At 32.4% G+C, this 16687-nt stretch overlaps 2 protein-coding genes across 2 annotated transcripts; one reads left to right on the top strand and one right to left on the bottom strand.

The window, feature by feature from the left end:
• The first annotated feature begins 2 nt into the window (after nucleotides 1-2).
• LOC141680613 (uncharacterized) lies at nucleotides 3-908 on the top strand. The gene has a single exon (XM_074486792.1). It carries the CDS (start codon nucleotides 3-5, stop codon nucleotides 906-908), a length of 906 nt encoding a protein of 301 aa, XP_074342893.1.
• A 10534-nt stretch (nucleotides 909-11442) lies between these two features.
• On the bottom strand, nucleotides 11443-11922 carry LOC141680612 (uncharacterized). Its single transcript, XM_074486790.1, has one exon. It carries the CDS (start codon nucleotides 11920-11922, stop codon nucleotides 11443-11445), a length of 480 nt encoding a protein of 159 aa, XP_074342891.1.
• Between the last annotated feature and the right edge of the window lie 4765 nt (nucleotides 11923-16687).

The raw sequence follows: 16687 nt of genomic DNA, 5'->3' as shown, positions 1-16687 counted from the left end.
ACATGCGCTTGAAACAAGGTGAGAGTGATAGTGAAAGTGAAGAGCTTAAAAAGTTTGCAAAATGGGTACTTGACATTGGTAATGACCAGATCAGTCCACCTCGAGTCTGTAATTTCCCAGTCACTGAAAATCAAATTTTGATTCCGTCTCAGTTCTGTGACGTACAAACTAAAAACACAGTTGATAACATGATTTGTAGCACGTATCCTAATTTTGCTCACAAAGGGCATAGTACACAGTACTTGAGCGAAAGAGCTATTTTGACCCCTACGAACCAGACTGTGGGCCACCTCAATTCGCTTATTGTTGACAAGCTCCCCGGAGAATCTGTGTCCTATTTTAGTGTTGATGCTGTAGAGGAATTTGGTGGGACAGATGAGGATCTGAATGAAGCCTTCCCAATAGAGTATTTGAACTCCTTAAATGTAGCTGGGATGCCACCTCATGATCTGAAACTGAAGGTTGGGGCTGTTGTTATGCTAATGCGTAATTTGAACCAAACCCTAGGTTTGTGTAATGGTACAAGGATAATTGTGACCAAATGCCTGAGATTCTGTGTGGAGTGTGAAGTAATCTGTGGTACGTTTGTTGGTTCGAAGCATTCCATTCCACGTATGGAGCTTTCTCCCTCAGATACAAAGATGCCATTCAAATTGGTACGGAAACAAATGCCTTTACAGATTTGCTATGCCATGACAATCAACAAATCTCAAGGTCAATCCCTGAAGATAATTGGGCTATACTTACCAAAGTCAGTGTTCACTCATAGACAGTACTATGTTGCTATTAGTCGAGTAACCTCACCCACTGGCCTCACTATATTTGTTGATGATGAGTCTGGTGCAGCTACAAATATCACCCAGAACGTTGTGTACAAAGAAGTTTTTTACAGCCTTCCAGAAGCTTAGGTTATTTCAATTTATAAATGTGTAGGAATACATTATTGTTATTAAGTAATTATGTAAATCTGATAATGGAAAAATGTTTTACTGTGTTAAATACTTTGCTCTTAACCGTTATATATTGTAAATTATGTTACAAATTGGTAGTAGTTTATTCTTCTACAAATGTATTCTGAATTGTTTCACCTTACATGTAACATAATAAAGAAGAATTACGCCTATGATAGTAGAAATAGGTGAAGAAAAGGGGTATAATTAAAATATGAATAGTTGATCAAACGTAACAAACTTCAAAAGTACAAATAAGTACCGAATTAAACTACAAATAACTTCATGCCAGATTGGAAGTGCAATTAAGTAAGGAGAACAACTCTGAATATGTAGTTATTTTGGTACATGAATCGTAGTCTATTGCCTGCAACAAAGTTATTGTCGTAGGTGAAATTGTTCCAGCACAATCCAAATCGACATGTTTTCCTCTTTCGCTGAACATCGACATACCAAGTACCATCTCCAAATTGAAGTCTGATGAGAGTAGATTTGGTCTATGGTCGAAATACTTGGAGCATGTGTCGCGGGAAATACTATATGGAAGATAAAAAAAGTTAAGAGGACAAGTACGGATTAAGCATGATCAAATATTTACAAGGACTGGGTACAGGTAATCTTACCACTCCGTGTCCTCTTTGATCAATATGTGACGGCAACAAAGATACTGTGAAGGAAAGGGTATTTTCTTTTTCACCAAAATATACTTCTGGATTTGCTTGGGTGGCTCCTGAAGCGGCATAAAATTTTACAATTACTTATGTAACTATAACAAGACATTAACCCATCAATTGAAATGTACCTTCGTCCATATTTGCCTGAGCCGCATCATGCAAAATCCCAGGTATTTGACTTCCTCCCGATGATATCTCATTAACCAATCCTGGAATACAAATAATTAGTTATAATTTTGCATACATCCCAACGATCACCCGCACAAAATATACACATACGTATAAAACTATAACAAGTCATTAAGGCATCAATTCAAAGGTACCTTCCTCGACATTTGCCTCAGCCGTATCATGCAAAATCATAGGTAATTGACTTCCTCCTGATGAAATGTGATTAACCAATCCTAGAATAAAAATAATTACTATTAATTATGCATAAAGGCCAACAAACATCCTACCTAAATGGACAGAGTACTGTTGTACCTATTGTTTGGCCCGGCGATCTCTCCAAACGAGCATCTGTTATAAAGCAAACAAAATTAGTTATTCTGTATGGTTCTTTGGTAATATACTACATACTGAAATGAAAAGTAACTGAAGAATCTGAATCTGACGTAGACATATCAGTAACCTCAAAACACAGTCTTTTCCCCAGCTCTTTCAAAAACACTTTAGCGGGTGCATAATTAAGAATATCCATACAATTTGTGCTAAATATTGTTAAGTATAGACTTGATGGACCAACACAATCGAAGAAAATCCAAAAACTCTCCCTCACAGAATAATTGTTGAAAACTTCATCCAAATCGAACAAACTTTTATTGTGCTAAGAGAACTTAGCAATGTACTGCCACCCGTCACCAAACGACAACCTAACTTTGTCACCCAGTATTGAACCATAAGTGTCTATAAATTTTGTTGGTAATTCCTATGTAGTACAAATATAGATGTGAAAAACATAAATGTATTAGCCACTCCTTAAAATTGTTGCAACAAATGTAAGTTATGCAATTACGTTACCGGATTCCCGTCATGCAGCATGTCATGACTAACCATTTTGAAATATTTTTTGGCTGAAATTCCACTTCCATGAACTGCCCAGGAAGAATACAACATGGTTAACAATTTTGTCATATACAGTTAAAGTTTTTTGAGGTCTGATAAAGATATGCAAATATACCTTCAGTTTTTGATTCATTGTCATTATCATTGTCAATTATACTTATATTCAACCTCTGTGAATGCTCTGTACGCGAAAACACACAAAACATCCCCTTCTTTCAAGTTCACATATTCACAGAATTTTGTTCACTTTTTGTTAAAGAGCAAATTCCCATTCTCCCATTTTAAGTTTATAATCCAAGTACTTTTGTTCAGGCATAACTGAACCCAGGTCATTTGTTCATGTACATTTAATCGGGCGATTACATCATTGGGTAGCACCTAACCAATATAGAATTAAAATTGAACTTAATAGGAGAAATAGCAAGCGAAACTGACATTCGATTGAGAAAAATGTAACCTGAGTGTAAGCATTTTGTTGAAGGTGTTTTTTTTCAATGTAAACTCTGTCACTTAGGCGGCTGTCACCCATTGCATTGTAGAAGAACCTTGCTGCCAGTTTCTCAATTTCAGGCGGAGTAAAAATTTCTCGATCATGTCCTGTACCGCACACTTTATGATACTGAATAGGCTTTAGTGGGTAATCAATCTCTACCGTATTACCATCAAATATTTGAACATGAAAACGTCCATGGTCTTTGTAATCAAGAAGGAAGACACAATATGGTTTCATTGCATAGAAATCCATAATTTTCCTAACATTTCCTACGCATGCATTGGAACTATCCAATGAACATTGCCATGCATCACCATTTCTAACCCGGAGATACACTGTTCCGGTCAATTGATTACCCACATTTTTTATAAACTCCTCAGGCAAAGGCTGATTCAGGAAAATATAAATAGATTAATTGTACTGACTAAGCAAATTCGAATAGAACTAAAGTACAAGTACATGCCATAATATAAAGATTTATAGGAAATAACATACCAGCTCTCCTTTGTTATATGCTTCTACAAAAATAGGACATAGCAATTGCATTCCTTTCATTCTGAATAACACACTCCTCCTGCGTCATAGTTAGCCGCCATCAGTACATATATGTCTAATAGTTTAATTAATGATATATATTGCAGACATCAACAAATACTGAAGATTGAAGAAAAGAACTTCTTACATCTAACAATTCGCAATGAATCCCCTTTCTCAGTTTGTGAAATACTCTACAACCCCTTTCCCTCGCCTCTCCCCCTGCGTGTTCAATAACTGCAACTTGCAACTGCAATTGGGTTGTATGTCGTTCAGTTCAACTTTTTTTTAATTAAAATGTAGAGCTCTTTTATAACTATAAATTATGTTATGCACTTATTGAATTTAACTAACTCATATATTCGACCAGACATTATTTCAATCCCTTATCATATCGATTTAAAGGAGTGTACAAATTTTTTACTGCAAATACTAGATTCTAAAATTATATTGTTATAATATTGCATTATATATTTTTATTAAGTAACTATTATATATATAATTGAAAATTAAAAAATATAATTAAAAACTATTTAATATATATATATATATATAATAACATTCAATCAACAAACTAACGAATATATAAACATAAAAAGATAATATTTTATTGTTAAAAAGATTTAGGCCAGCGAATAGTGCCGCCCTAAATTTAGGACGACACTATTCATTGGCCTAAATTGGAATAGGGCAATAGGCCACTGCTGGGTAGATTTGGACCGAAATCGGTCCAAATTTAGGCCAATAGGCCAGTCTTCAAGATGGCCTTCCATTTGGTCTAAATCTACGTTCCAAATCATATATCAATTTATATTATTTTGATAAATAATATAATGTTATTATAATTCGTTGATACTAATTCACTTACCTATTTATATTAAATAAAAACCTAACAATATATCATATTATAAGAATCTCGAACTGTAACCCGCTAAAAATATTCAATTATTTGACAATTTTTGAACTACTTTGAATTAATATTTTTATTCCAAACAAGGTCGGTTAATGCATCTTAAAGGGCAAAATAAGTTTGTCAATAATTTAAATTGTTAATATATTCAAATAAATTATTCATATGGAGTACTGTCATTAATATGAAGCACTGACATATGTTAATGTGCAGCCAAACATATTATTCATTCGAACTCAAAAATTAGATCTGTTAAAAAACTATTTCATATATATAATTACATTTAATAAAAAATGTAAAAAAATATATTTACTGAGAAGTTATTATTTTATGATGATTAAATATATCTATTAACTTATAAAATTTTGGTTTTGGACAATTGGTCCTACAAGTTACTTCACTAACTCACCCTTTTATTTTAAATACATCAAGATAATAAATACTTTCTATGTCCCTATTTAGTTGTCACATTTGAGTTTGACCCAGTTAAATTGACTAAAGTTTGACTGAAATGTATTAATATTTTATATTTGAAAAAATTAAAAAAATTACATCACTGAAAAGTAGATTTAATCTACGTTAATATATAATTTATAGTTTTTTAAAGTAATATAAGAGTAATGTTTAATCTTCAGTAAAAAACTGGTCAATTTGACTTCTATAAAAGGAAATGTGACAACTAAATAGGGATGAGGGGAGTAAAAGGAAATGTAACCATAGAAATTGTTACACATGTAATTTCACATGTCTAAACTTTGGCCTTATGAATTTTGACTAGCTCTTCAACTTGAGCACTCACATCATATATTAATCTTTAGCCAAACATATTATTCATTTGAATTTAGAAAATAGTTTTCTTAAAGAACTGTATCATATTTAGGTGAAAACTAAATTTTAATTTGTTAGAAAAATATACAATATACATAATAATATTTAGCAAAAAATGTAAAGAATATACATTTCCTGAGAAGTTATTAATTTATGATGCTGACATATATGTAATAAGTTATTGAAATTGGATTTTGGGCATTTGGTCCTACAACTTAGTTCAGTAACCCACCCCTTTTATTATAATACATTAAGATAATAATTTATAAAAATGTAATCATATAAAATTAAGTGGGTGTAATATATTGTCATCTAAAGTGACAGAACCACTAATTTATTAATGTAACATTCATCATGGAAAAACTAAATTGCCTATTTTTTAATAACGATGTCTAAAATACATATTCGTTCCTCAAATTTTTAATTTTGATGTACTAAATAAAATGTGTAAGTTTGCTAAATATTATAACTTCAACTAAAAAATAAAATCAAATACAATTTAGTATGAAATTAAAAAGAGAAAAAAGATGAGGCCATTTATGCCAGATTTTACCTTTTTTTTTCAAAAGTTACAATTTCATGTTAGAATTGTACTTGATAAACAATATTTCAAGGAAACTAAATAGAGATGAATAAGAGTACTGAATGGTTAGATGTAATATGACCTTAGTATTTCATTTCAAAGTATTTTTTTAACTCCCAAACTAAGTTTTTAACAAATATATGTATACAAGTACATGTATAACAAAACATATATATACATCATATTGAAGTTTGAGTTGTGAGTGGAAGACAACAGCTGTTTCAGAAGCAGCAGCTGCAGGAGAGTACCGAGACGCCAAGCGCCTTTACCAGTACATCAGCCATCATCCATTTGAGTGGCTCGATGCTGCAGAGTATTAATGACCTATTCACATCATGTATCTTTAGCACAAGTGGTAAGTTTTAATGTAGAAATAGATCATGCAGACTACAGAACCTTGAGTATCTTTACGTACCAAGTACAATTACTTCTTACATCACTGTGTTGGACTTCCCCTTACTGATAGTTACATACACGGCTGTACAAACTCTGTTTCCATTTACAGTTTTTTAAAATTCCGTTTACTGTAATCATAGTTAAGTAAGCATAACTTTTATGGTGGTAATAGACGATTGAATCACTTGGCAGAGAAATTGAAAAAAAATAACAAAATTCACATTAAAAAATAGAAATGTAAGCATCATAATAACCATGAAACTTCCTTACATAAGAGAAACGTTCTTAACATGCAAATAAAACCCCATTGTTCATGAATATATTAAACAAAATTAGAACATAATTAAAAATAAACAGACTTCAAACCATCCCAACTGCTATCCATTCAGAACCACTCATTCATCTTCCGGCGAATCTCACCATGCTCAAGCCTCAGTAGCCTAATCTCCTCAAGCAGAAGCTGCTGCTGCGCCTTGAACACTGCGTTAAACTCTTCCTGCTGCACTGTCATGTGCCCACTGAACTGCATGTGCCTCTCCCTCAGCGCCTCAACCATCCTCGAGACAGCAGCTAGTTCAACATTGAGATTGGTCATGCTCTTTTCCATATTCTCCGATCTCACAAAACTGCAGTTCTCACATCTTGCACTTTGGCACTCATCCGAACTGCTAGCACTGGAGGAGACATTAGGTTAGGCAATATCATAGGAGTAAAATAAAGAAAAAACTAATTACAGCAATAATGTCACACCAGGAAATAAAACTATTAGAAGGCCAAAAGTCATTTCAAAGAATAGGGAAAGGAAGCATATGACATGTATTGAAAAAGAACCAAACAATGTAAAACTATGGACTTTTACCAACCGATTTAGCACTTACAAGACATGAATCAAATTTGTAATAACCATACAAATAGACTAAAAGTTCAGAGGAATTGGAAAATTTATATATTTATCAACATGCATAAGTGAAGAGGATGGCAAAGGGTGTACAAGACATGCAAAGAAGTAAGAAGAAGACATGGAAACCAAATCATAAAACATGTTGCAAACGCTAAATAAACATATAAATGGACTAAAAGTTCAGGAAAACATGATTATTTACATATGTATATACACGCACAAGTCAAGACATTCACCTGTTCTTATAAGTGGATGCCATTGTTATGATTGCTATGTTGATGGATGTTTTGGAAAAGAAGAAGAAATTTGAGTGAGAGGAGATGATGAATGAACAGTTTTCAGTCTGATGCAGTTTGCTTTAATAGAGGTATTGGGGTAGATGAATGGTCCAGTTGTAACACATGCAATGGTCTGTCTGTTCGTTCACCAATACACGGTATCTAACATGTGTGACTATTCAATGAATGTCACGTTTTTCTTCTTTTTTTTTCTAAAATTCACACACACATTTTTAAAAAATACAGAAATAAACAAAAGTTACAAATTTATATATTAAATAATCAAATACTTAATAGTAGTTGTTATTTTAATTTGGTCATTTTTAATTAAAAAATTAAACTTTATTAATTCATCAAAGTATTTGACTGATTACAAATATTACTTAAAGAGTTTGAATTTTTAAAAAAATATATATTACCTTATTTTAAAAGTACAATAAATGCGCCAGTAATGTCAATAAAATAGCCTGTTAAATAATAGTAATCATTTTTTCCCGTAATGTTGTGCCCTTATTCAAATACAAATATACAAATATTGTAAAGTTTATATGCCACTACGATATGAATACGACCTAATATATTTTTTTTATTAATTTAACTATATACATAATTCTGAATGAAAACATATTTAGTTGATGTCATAATTTTAAATGAAAACCTAATTAACTATACAAAATAAAAAATATTAACTCACCGTAATCATATAGGTTGGTTAAAGTAACGTATGTACATCGGTTTTTTTTAATTTTTTTTCGTAGTTAACCCAAAGCCGCAATACTTTGGCTATGAACTAGGTAAATCATTATGTTCATGTCGAAGATGTAATTTTAAAGTAAAGCATAATTCCTATTATTTTCAGAATTTGGTTTATACAAGAAATTTGAATTATGTTGTCCAACCGATACGTTTTTAATCAACTATGTATATAAATATTTGATTTAATTGAGAAATTTGAATCTGTTGGAACCAAGATTCCACAGCCCCATAACTTACAATATGAAATATTTACTTGGTCCAATTCATATTCACAGATTTTTTGTAGATGGTAACAGTTTAATGTCACACGATATAATTTTCATAACTAATAATGAAGAAACTGTTGTTAAATTTATTTATTTAGCGTGTATGAAACATAGTTTGACTACCTTCAGTCAGGAGTACGACTACGAAAGGCCTTAATTGACAATTAATTTATGTGCTACATATAATAATACATAAAATGCGTGGCTACGTGCATACGAAATTAAAGATTAATGCAAAATTGTAGTTTTAGATTCCTTCATTAAATTAAGATATCCCAAGTCAGTAATTAATAAGTTTAATGAAACAGATAGTACAATAATTATTAGCTCCGATTTTTAAGATTGATATTGTGTTTTTCAAAAAGTTAAAAAAAAAAATTAAATTACAATTTGCTATACATCATTAACACATGGTTTAGTTATATAATTGATGACGTTTGGATTTCAAAAAAATCACAATCATGTAATGAAGTGGATGAAGCAACGTACAAACATTATAAATTACTTTGACCATTGGTTTAAATAAATGAACAAAATGTGTACAACGTAAATTAAATTTGAATTTTTTTATAATGCCAGAATGAATAATTTATAGAATCTAATTTTGATCAAATAATATGTTCGGTACTACAAAAACAACAACCGAAGTTATGAAACAAATAAATAGACATATTACTATAATTGAATTAGAATATTATGAATAATTTGAATATATTATACTTATATGAGATATAGGTTATTTTGGAAATATATTAGAATAATTTGAAAGCTAGGTGTTTAACATATTTTACTTCCCTGAGGTTATAACATATTATTCAATTTAAGTATAAACATCTCCCTCTATCAGTTAAGTTGAAGTTGGAGCTACGATGCCATAACTGGCCACAGGTTCAAGCAGTCTTCAACCAACTGACATGTAGTGTTACTGTACTAACTTACCCACTAACTAGATCATGATTAGGTAAAGGGTACACACTTCTCTACTTACCATTAAGAAGCCAGAAGTATACATACCATTAAGAAGTTAGGTGAAGACTTTTTGAAGCTCCGCCTACAGTTCGCAGTATATCAGGTATGAATCTTTAAATCTGGCATTTACACTCTGCTTTCATTTATCTTACTTGAGTGACCTCTGAAAATATTTATTGAACGCATCTGCAGGTACCTACTACTGAAGTAATAAGTTTCCTACAAATGGATCTACACTACTACGACAATTTATGTGATGTGGATAGCTCAAGTTATGACTGGAAATGTAGAGTAAGAGTGCAGGCGCTGTGGAAAGGAATGAACAGAGAAACACAAGAATTTTGGGGTTTTAATATGCTTCTCATCGATGATATGGTAAGTACCACATCATAATTACAACTGGGGACTACATGTCTCACTTCCACAACACCTTTTAATATGATGCTGATTCACAATATGCAGAACCATCGAATTCACGCTTTTGCAAATGCAAAATATTGTGCAAAGTTGACTTGCCCTTTGGTTGAAGGAGGCATTTACATAGTTGACAACTTTAAAGTGAAGGACTTTTTAGGTGACGAAACATATCGCCCTGTGAGAAACAAAAACACATATTCTTCACCAACGACACAAAATTAAGCAGAGCAACTGAGCCGGGATTAGTAATTGAAAAATATGCTTTTGATCTTTTCCACATGACTGAAATTGAGAAACTTGCAACAGAAAATAGGTTCTTAGTAGGTATGGATGCTATACTATTTTTGTAATTGATAACAACACCTATTACTACTAAAATGTTTTCAATTTTAGACATGGTTGGTTACTTGAAGAACCGAAGACCCCTCATTACTTCATCTAAAAATAGTCAGGAAAAACAAAGGCTGAAATTTGATTTGGTAGATGGGAGGTTTGTCTTCTAATTCGACAATATGTTAGTGTTCTTTATAATTACATACTGGGCTACTTACTTAAGCAGCTTTTCGTTACGTAGGTATTGCGTGTCTGTCACTTTGTTTGACGAATTTGGAATTATAATTGACAAAGCTCTGCAACAACTTGAGGAGGAAGAACCTATTATTATTATCAGCTGTGCTAGAGTGAGTTCGTATGAAGGTATGGGTAATGGCACCCTCATAATGATTTATATTACGTAATTAAGTTAAAATGTTGAGTAATAATATACGTTACGGATATAGGCAGAGCACACCTTATAACCTACCCTGCAACAAGGATTTTTATCAATCCCGATCATTACAGTGTTCATGACCTCATAAACAGGTTAATTTTTTACTTAAGAAAATTTAGAAAATATAATATACCTTCCTATTTATGCTATGCAATGCCTTCCGATGCGATGAAATGACTGAAATGTCTGATGTTGATGAAGAAGACACCAAACAGACACTAATTGTGAGAGATATTACTCTGTTCACTGAAACACATATTCAAGTACTGTAATTATTTAGGTGGTATTGTCATTGTCATTGGAGAGGAACTAACTTATGATATTCCTCTTCAGAGGTAAGTTGTGTGCGAAGTTGTGATTGACAAGGTTAATGAGGATGCTAATTGGTACCTAACAAAATGCACAAGATGTCTCCTTGAAGTTCCATTCATACAGTTAAACCTCGATTAAGTAATATCCGATAAAGTAATAACCTCGCTTAAGTAATAATTTTCATCGGTCCCAACTTGGGCCAATGTTGTAAAGTAATATTCTCGCTAAAAGCATAAGATAATAAAAAATTCGAAAGTCATTAAGGGCCCAAGTAATATGTAAAGTAATAATTCCATAATTATATATATATATATACTGTATAATGTATATGATTACAAAATTTAATTCTTATTAAAATATGAATCTATTGTAGCTTGTTTCTTCTTTCCACCAAAGCCAAAATTAATCTCGTCCTTGACTTTATGTAAAACAAAAATAACTCCTGGTATGTTTTGCTCGTGTTGTAACAAGTAATTGTTCAAAGTGGTGAGTGCTTGAAATGCTTCCTTTGATGACACGCTTGGGATGACATTGCTATCGTCGGGTTCAGGATCAGTCCCTTCATCAGTGCTCATTACCGACTCAATGATTTCTTCATCCGTAGGTGATTCCATAACCGCATCATTCTCGTTTGGATAGTTTAAGAGATGCTCGACATCCATCACATTCCTATATCGTAAATTAGAGATAACTTCATTTAATCCTTCGACACCTTCATTTATTTCTCCAAGTTCTTGTTCATCATTTTCTTCTGAACGAATCTTGCAATGCCGAAAACAATTTGCAATTGTGGTTGTTTTCACATCAATATTCCAAGCCATGTTAGCAAAACTAATAGCATTCAAGATATTAACTTTTTGGATATAAGTAATCATAATAAAAGTAATTTTAGATCAAATACATTGCAGGTGATTAATTCTAGTTTTTATACGTACATTATATATTATACTGTACCACGTAAACATAAAAATTCGGTAAAGTAATAAAATATTATTATATCGATAAAGTAATAAATTCGGTAAAGTAATATTTTTTCCCGGTCCCAAGGGTATTACTTTAAAGAGGTTTAACTGTAGTTGACAAATTCAAATGTCAAAATTGTAAGAGGATCATACCACATCCCAGAAGAAGGTAATATGACAAGTAATTAACTTACAATACTATCAACATTGACCAGTTTTTGTATGCATAATCAGTTTCTTTGTAATACAGTTTTCGGTTGGAAACAAAATGCTCGGATGACACTGGATCGTTGACAATAGTTTTACCTCATGCAGCCGTTGCTCAAATTTCATAGAAAACTGTTGAAGATCTGTATTCTCCAGACAAAGAGGTTAACCTCCAACATTGTGCTGCAATAATTTTGTAAACTAATACATACATTTTACTGAAACCAGTCATTTACACGTGTAGGAACTGGGAGAACAACAATTCCCGCCATTTTTGAGAATGTTTAAGAAGCAGAAATACAAAATGACAGTCATCATTAAAGAGGAAAATGTCATGAAAGCTTCAGAAGTGTACGAAGCTACTGGAATTGGTAACAAAAATGAATCTGGTGGGAGCTTCACTCCGTCTTCTAACAAAACTGTTGAGACAAATGAAATGTCAGCTATGAATGTAAGAGATTAGCATGAAAAGTACAATATAGGTTTAAAAAATGTCTAATGTATGACTACCTTCTTGCATGTAGGTATCACTGAACGAAGATACATTAATGCAAGCCCTGAACACAGCCAAATCTACAAGCAAGAAGGTTCGAGCAAGGAAACTTCACACACCAGTGCCATTTGATGAAGAATGTCAGATTAAGAAGGAGCCTAAATTAGACAAAGTATGTAACCTGAATTTGACATTTGACAACATGTTATAATATCCCTAATTTTGTTGTCTGACCATCAATAAACTTTCTCCAGAAAAAGAAGGCTAAGTGAAGAGACTCAGGAGATTCATTTACATGGGGAATTTTGTCTACGTAAAGCCAATGTTTGCAGTTGTAACTATTCAGACAATGTCATTATCTATTTTGTTAAGAACATCAGTTATAATTTGAATGCATTTAATTATGATAAGATATGAAAGAAGTAGTTGCCCATATTGCTGACGCCAAACAACAAGTAATTACAAAGAAATTAACATACATTACAAACACCTTACAAGAATACAAGATTTGCAAAATTGTCCACCTACGACTACAAACTATAAAAGATAAAGTGTGACAGAACAATTGTTCATTTTTTCCATTTGGAAAAAACAAATAGGTAATTTAAAAGCACACCACAATCAAATATAAAGGAAAATAAATAAAATTTTCCTTCATCATTTACATTTGTGGGTAAGTAAATGCTGTTATCAAAACAAACATAAGTGCAAATGGTGGTAGGTGTTAAACATAACACATTATGCTTCTTTGACTATAATGAAAGTTATTTACAACAGAGAACTTTCAACCACCAAACAATTAAGTATTGTACCTACCTTGTGAAGAGCAACATGTCCAAAGCAAAGTTTGACGACCTAACTAGCCTTAAAGTTGGGAGTTTGATTGGAAAATCAGAGTAAGAGTTACAAGGTTCTGGAGAGGAGCTACAAGAAAGGGCGAGATTTTCAAAAGTTTCAACATCATTCTCTTAGATGACAAGGTAAAGTATGTTATGAACTTTTACTATTATACATACAGCTGCAGAATATAATGTCCATTTCCTGCAAACCCCCCAGAATAGCAGGATGCACGCTTTCATCCCTGGAAACGCAGATGACGCGCTAAGAGAGAAGTTCACTGTGGGCAAGTGCTATATCATTAGGAAGTTTTTTGTTCAGGCATACAAACCCGATGACAAGTTCTTATGCCTCGCAAATGATGTGCAGTTGGTTTTCTCAAAAGACACTAAAATTAAAGAGATTCAGGAAAGTACATGTACTATTGAAAATAATGCTTTTGATTTCTATGATCATAGCGAGCTGATGGAGATTACAAAACAAACAACTCACTTGGCAGGTGAAATCAATAAATAAATGTTTTTAACATGTAAACCTTGAACTGAAACTAACAATTTCAAATAATTGTATCCACAAATGTAATTGGAATTGTGAAATTTTATCAGCCACTCACATATTTGGTTAACAAATTCAATAATGCGTAGAAGCAAGTTAAGCTAATACTCACCGATGGAAGGTTACATTTTCCTTCTACGTTTCATTTCCATATTTTTAGTTTATTTTCGTCCTTAATCGTCAAATATCCCAGAAATAATGCGTAGGTCCTCAATCAATGTCACTTTCTGGGATACATTTGCTAAAATGTTTGATGAACAGATGAAAGAAGTTCATGAAAACCTACTATACTGATTGTTGCAAGTAGCCGAGTAGGATTGTGGAATAGTATGAAAGTATTAAGTTATTACGTGTATTGATGAATCCATAACCTCTTTATGTTTTTTGACGCTTCTCTATATACATTGTGCATGTGTAAACAAATGTTTCCCTTCCAAGATCAAGTCGATCTTTCAAGGTAGGGGGGACTCAATGTTATATCAACTACAATCATTACAGTGTGATGCAGCTAAGACAGAAGTAAGTAAAGAAATTAGATTGGCATTATCCTTACATTAATGTCATGCATCTAACAATTTCAACATTCGCCAAATATCATTAGATTGACACAACCTGCTTTCCAACAAGAATTGTATGCAATGGACAAACATGCAGCGGTGGAAATGCTTAATGTTGTGAGGATTATAAGCCCGGGGAAGGAATACATCATGGTAATGCAAACCTAAACAAGTACTAGTTCTTTCTTCGTTCAATATTACAGTTTATGTACTTGCAGAGACAAATTTGTGCACACCTCATTATCACTGCGATCGAAGAGACCGATCCATGGTACAAGACAATTTGCACACAATGCTTTGGAGAAATAGAATTTGAGGAAGATCAATGGTACTGTATGCATTGCAATCGTATCCTGCCTTGCCCCGACAAGATGTAAGTGACAGATTACAAACTTCTCCACCACATAATTTTATGTCTACATTTGACAGCAAATTAATACCTTCTTCGGCCTCTTCAATATACATAGATTCAAGGTAACTGTAAAGGCATCAGATAACACGGGTTGCATTGACATCATACTGAACGACCAACAGGTAAGAGCTGTCGTTGGAAAAAGAGTTGTGCACCTCCTCAAATAGGTAACATCTAATACTTTTACCTATGATTTCATGTCTCATTCCAAAGACCGCTAACTTCTTACTATACTTTCAGATGGGAGAAGATAAGTCGTTCCCTTCAGAGTTGAAAGCATTGGTTAACAAGAAATACACCATCAAACTTTGTTAGGTCTCAATATGTTTGTAGAAGGGGGGTTGAATACAAACAATACCGTTTAATCGAATAAAATGCGGAATAAAAAGGTGAAACAAAATTCAAGTTAAATAAAATTATTATTAAACTTGAAAGGTGTTACAACAACGGTATCGTTTACAAGGGATTAATCTCAAATCAATTATTACAAATCTAGAATAAATTCGACATGAACTTTTTCTATTTTTGCAATAAAAGGATCAAATGCTAAAAGCGATTTGAGATTAAGTTCTAGGGATTTCGATCCGCTAGATAGTTACACAAGAACAAGAAAAGTATTTCTAGTGGATTGGATTTAACAATAAATACTAGAAATAAATGATCTGTGAATTTGCAATAATTTCTCTACAGGTTTCTTTTGTTCTGTGTTCTGCTGTTAAATATTCAATGTTGTGTTCTGTATAATTATCATGAATGTTCAGCTTCTGCTTCTTTTATCAACCAACCGAATGAAAAATGAACTGGCATGACAATCTCTTTGGCTCAGCAAGACTTTCGGTAGGACAATCTTTTAGAACTAGCAAGACTTTCGGTAGGACAATCAGATTGCTTTGCTGAAAATAAATAGATTTAAATCCTATAATAATTCTGGTAAGACAATCCTTTTGAATTAGCATGACTTTCAGTATGAGTATTGATTGTCATACTGATTGTCATACTAATACAATCAGTTGTCTTGTTGAATTAAAACATATTTTTAAACCAATTTAAATTCTGAAAATTCTTAATATTAATTCAGAATTAATTAATCAATTAATTCAATTAATCAAATAAATTAATCTTTGCAGATATAATTTATTTTCTTAATTAAATTATATGACTTAATTAATTAATAGAGACTTAATACTAATCTTGAGCAGCATCCATTCTTCTATATATCTTCTGAAAATCACTGAAATATATGAATCAATTTCACCACTTCAATGTTGACACTCGATGTACTGTCTGGTTCATGAGTGACTAACTTTCGTGACGTTTCTTCATGCCTTGACCTTGATACTCTTGATTTTCTTCAGACTAAATCCTTGTAATTAATTGATACCCTGACGAGATCTCTGTCACTTGATTAAATCCACAGTCTTGATTTATATCACCGAGGCTTGATCAATTTCTTGAGCTTCTTCCAGTAAATTAAGTCATCAAGTCTGTAGATGAACAATGTTACTTAATCCTTTGACATATGTTACTCTGTGAGATCTCTTTGACGATAGATACACTATTTAC

Source organism: Apium graveolens, chromosome 8 (genome assembly GCF_009905375.1).
Source record: "Apium graveolens cultivar Ventura chromosome 8, ASM990537v1, whole genome shotgun sequence".
Classification (NCBI taxonomy): domain Eukaryota; kingdom Viridiplantae; phylum Streptophyta; class Magnoliopsida; order Apiales; family Apiaceae; genus Apium; species Apium graveolens.
The sequence above is the reverse complement of the archived record's forward strand: the minus strand, read 5'-3'. Positions and strand labels throughout refer to the sequence as shown.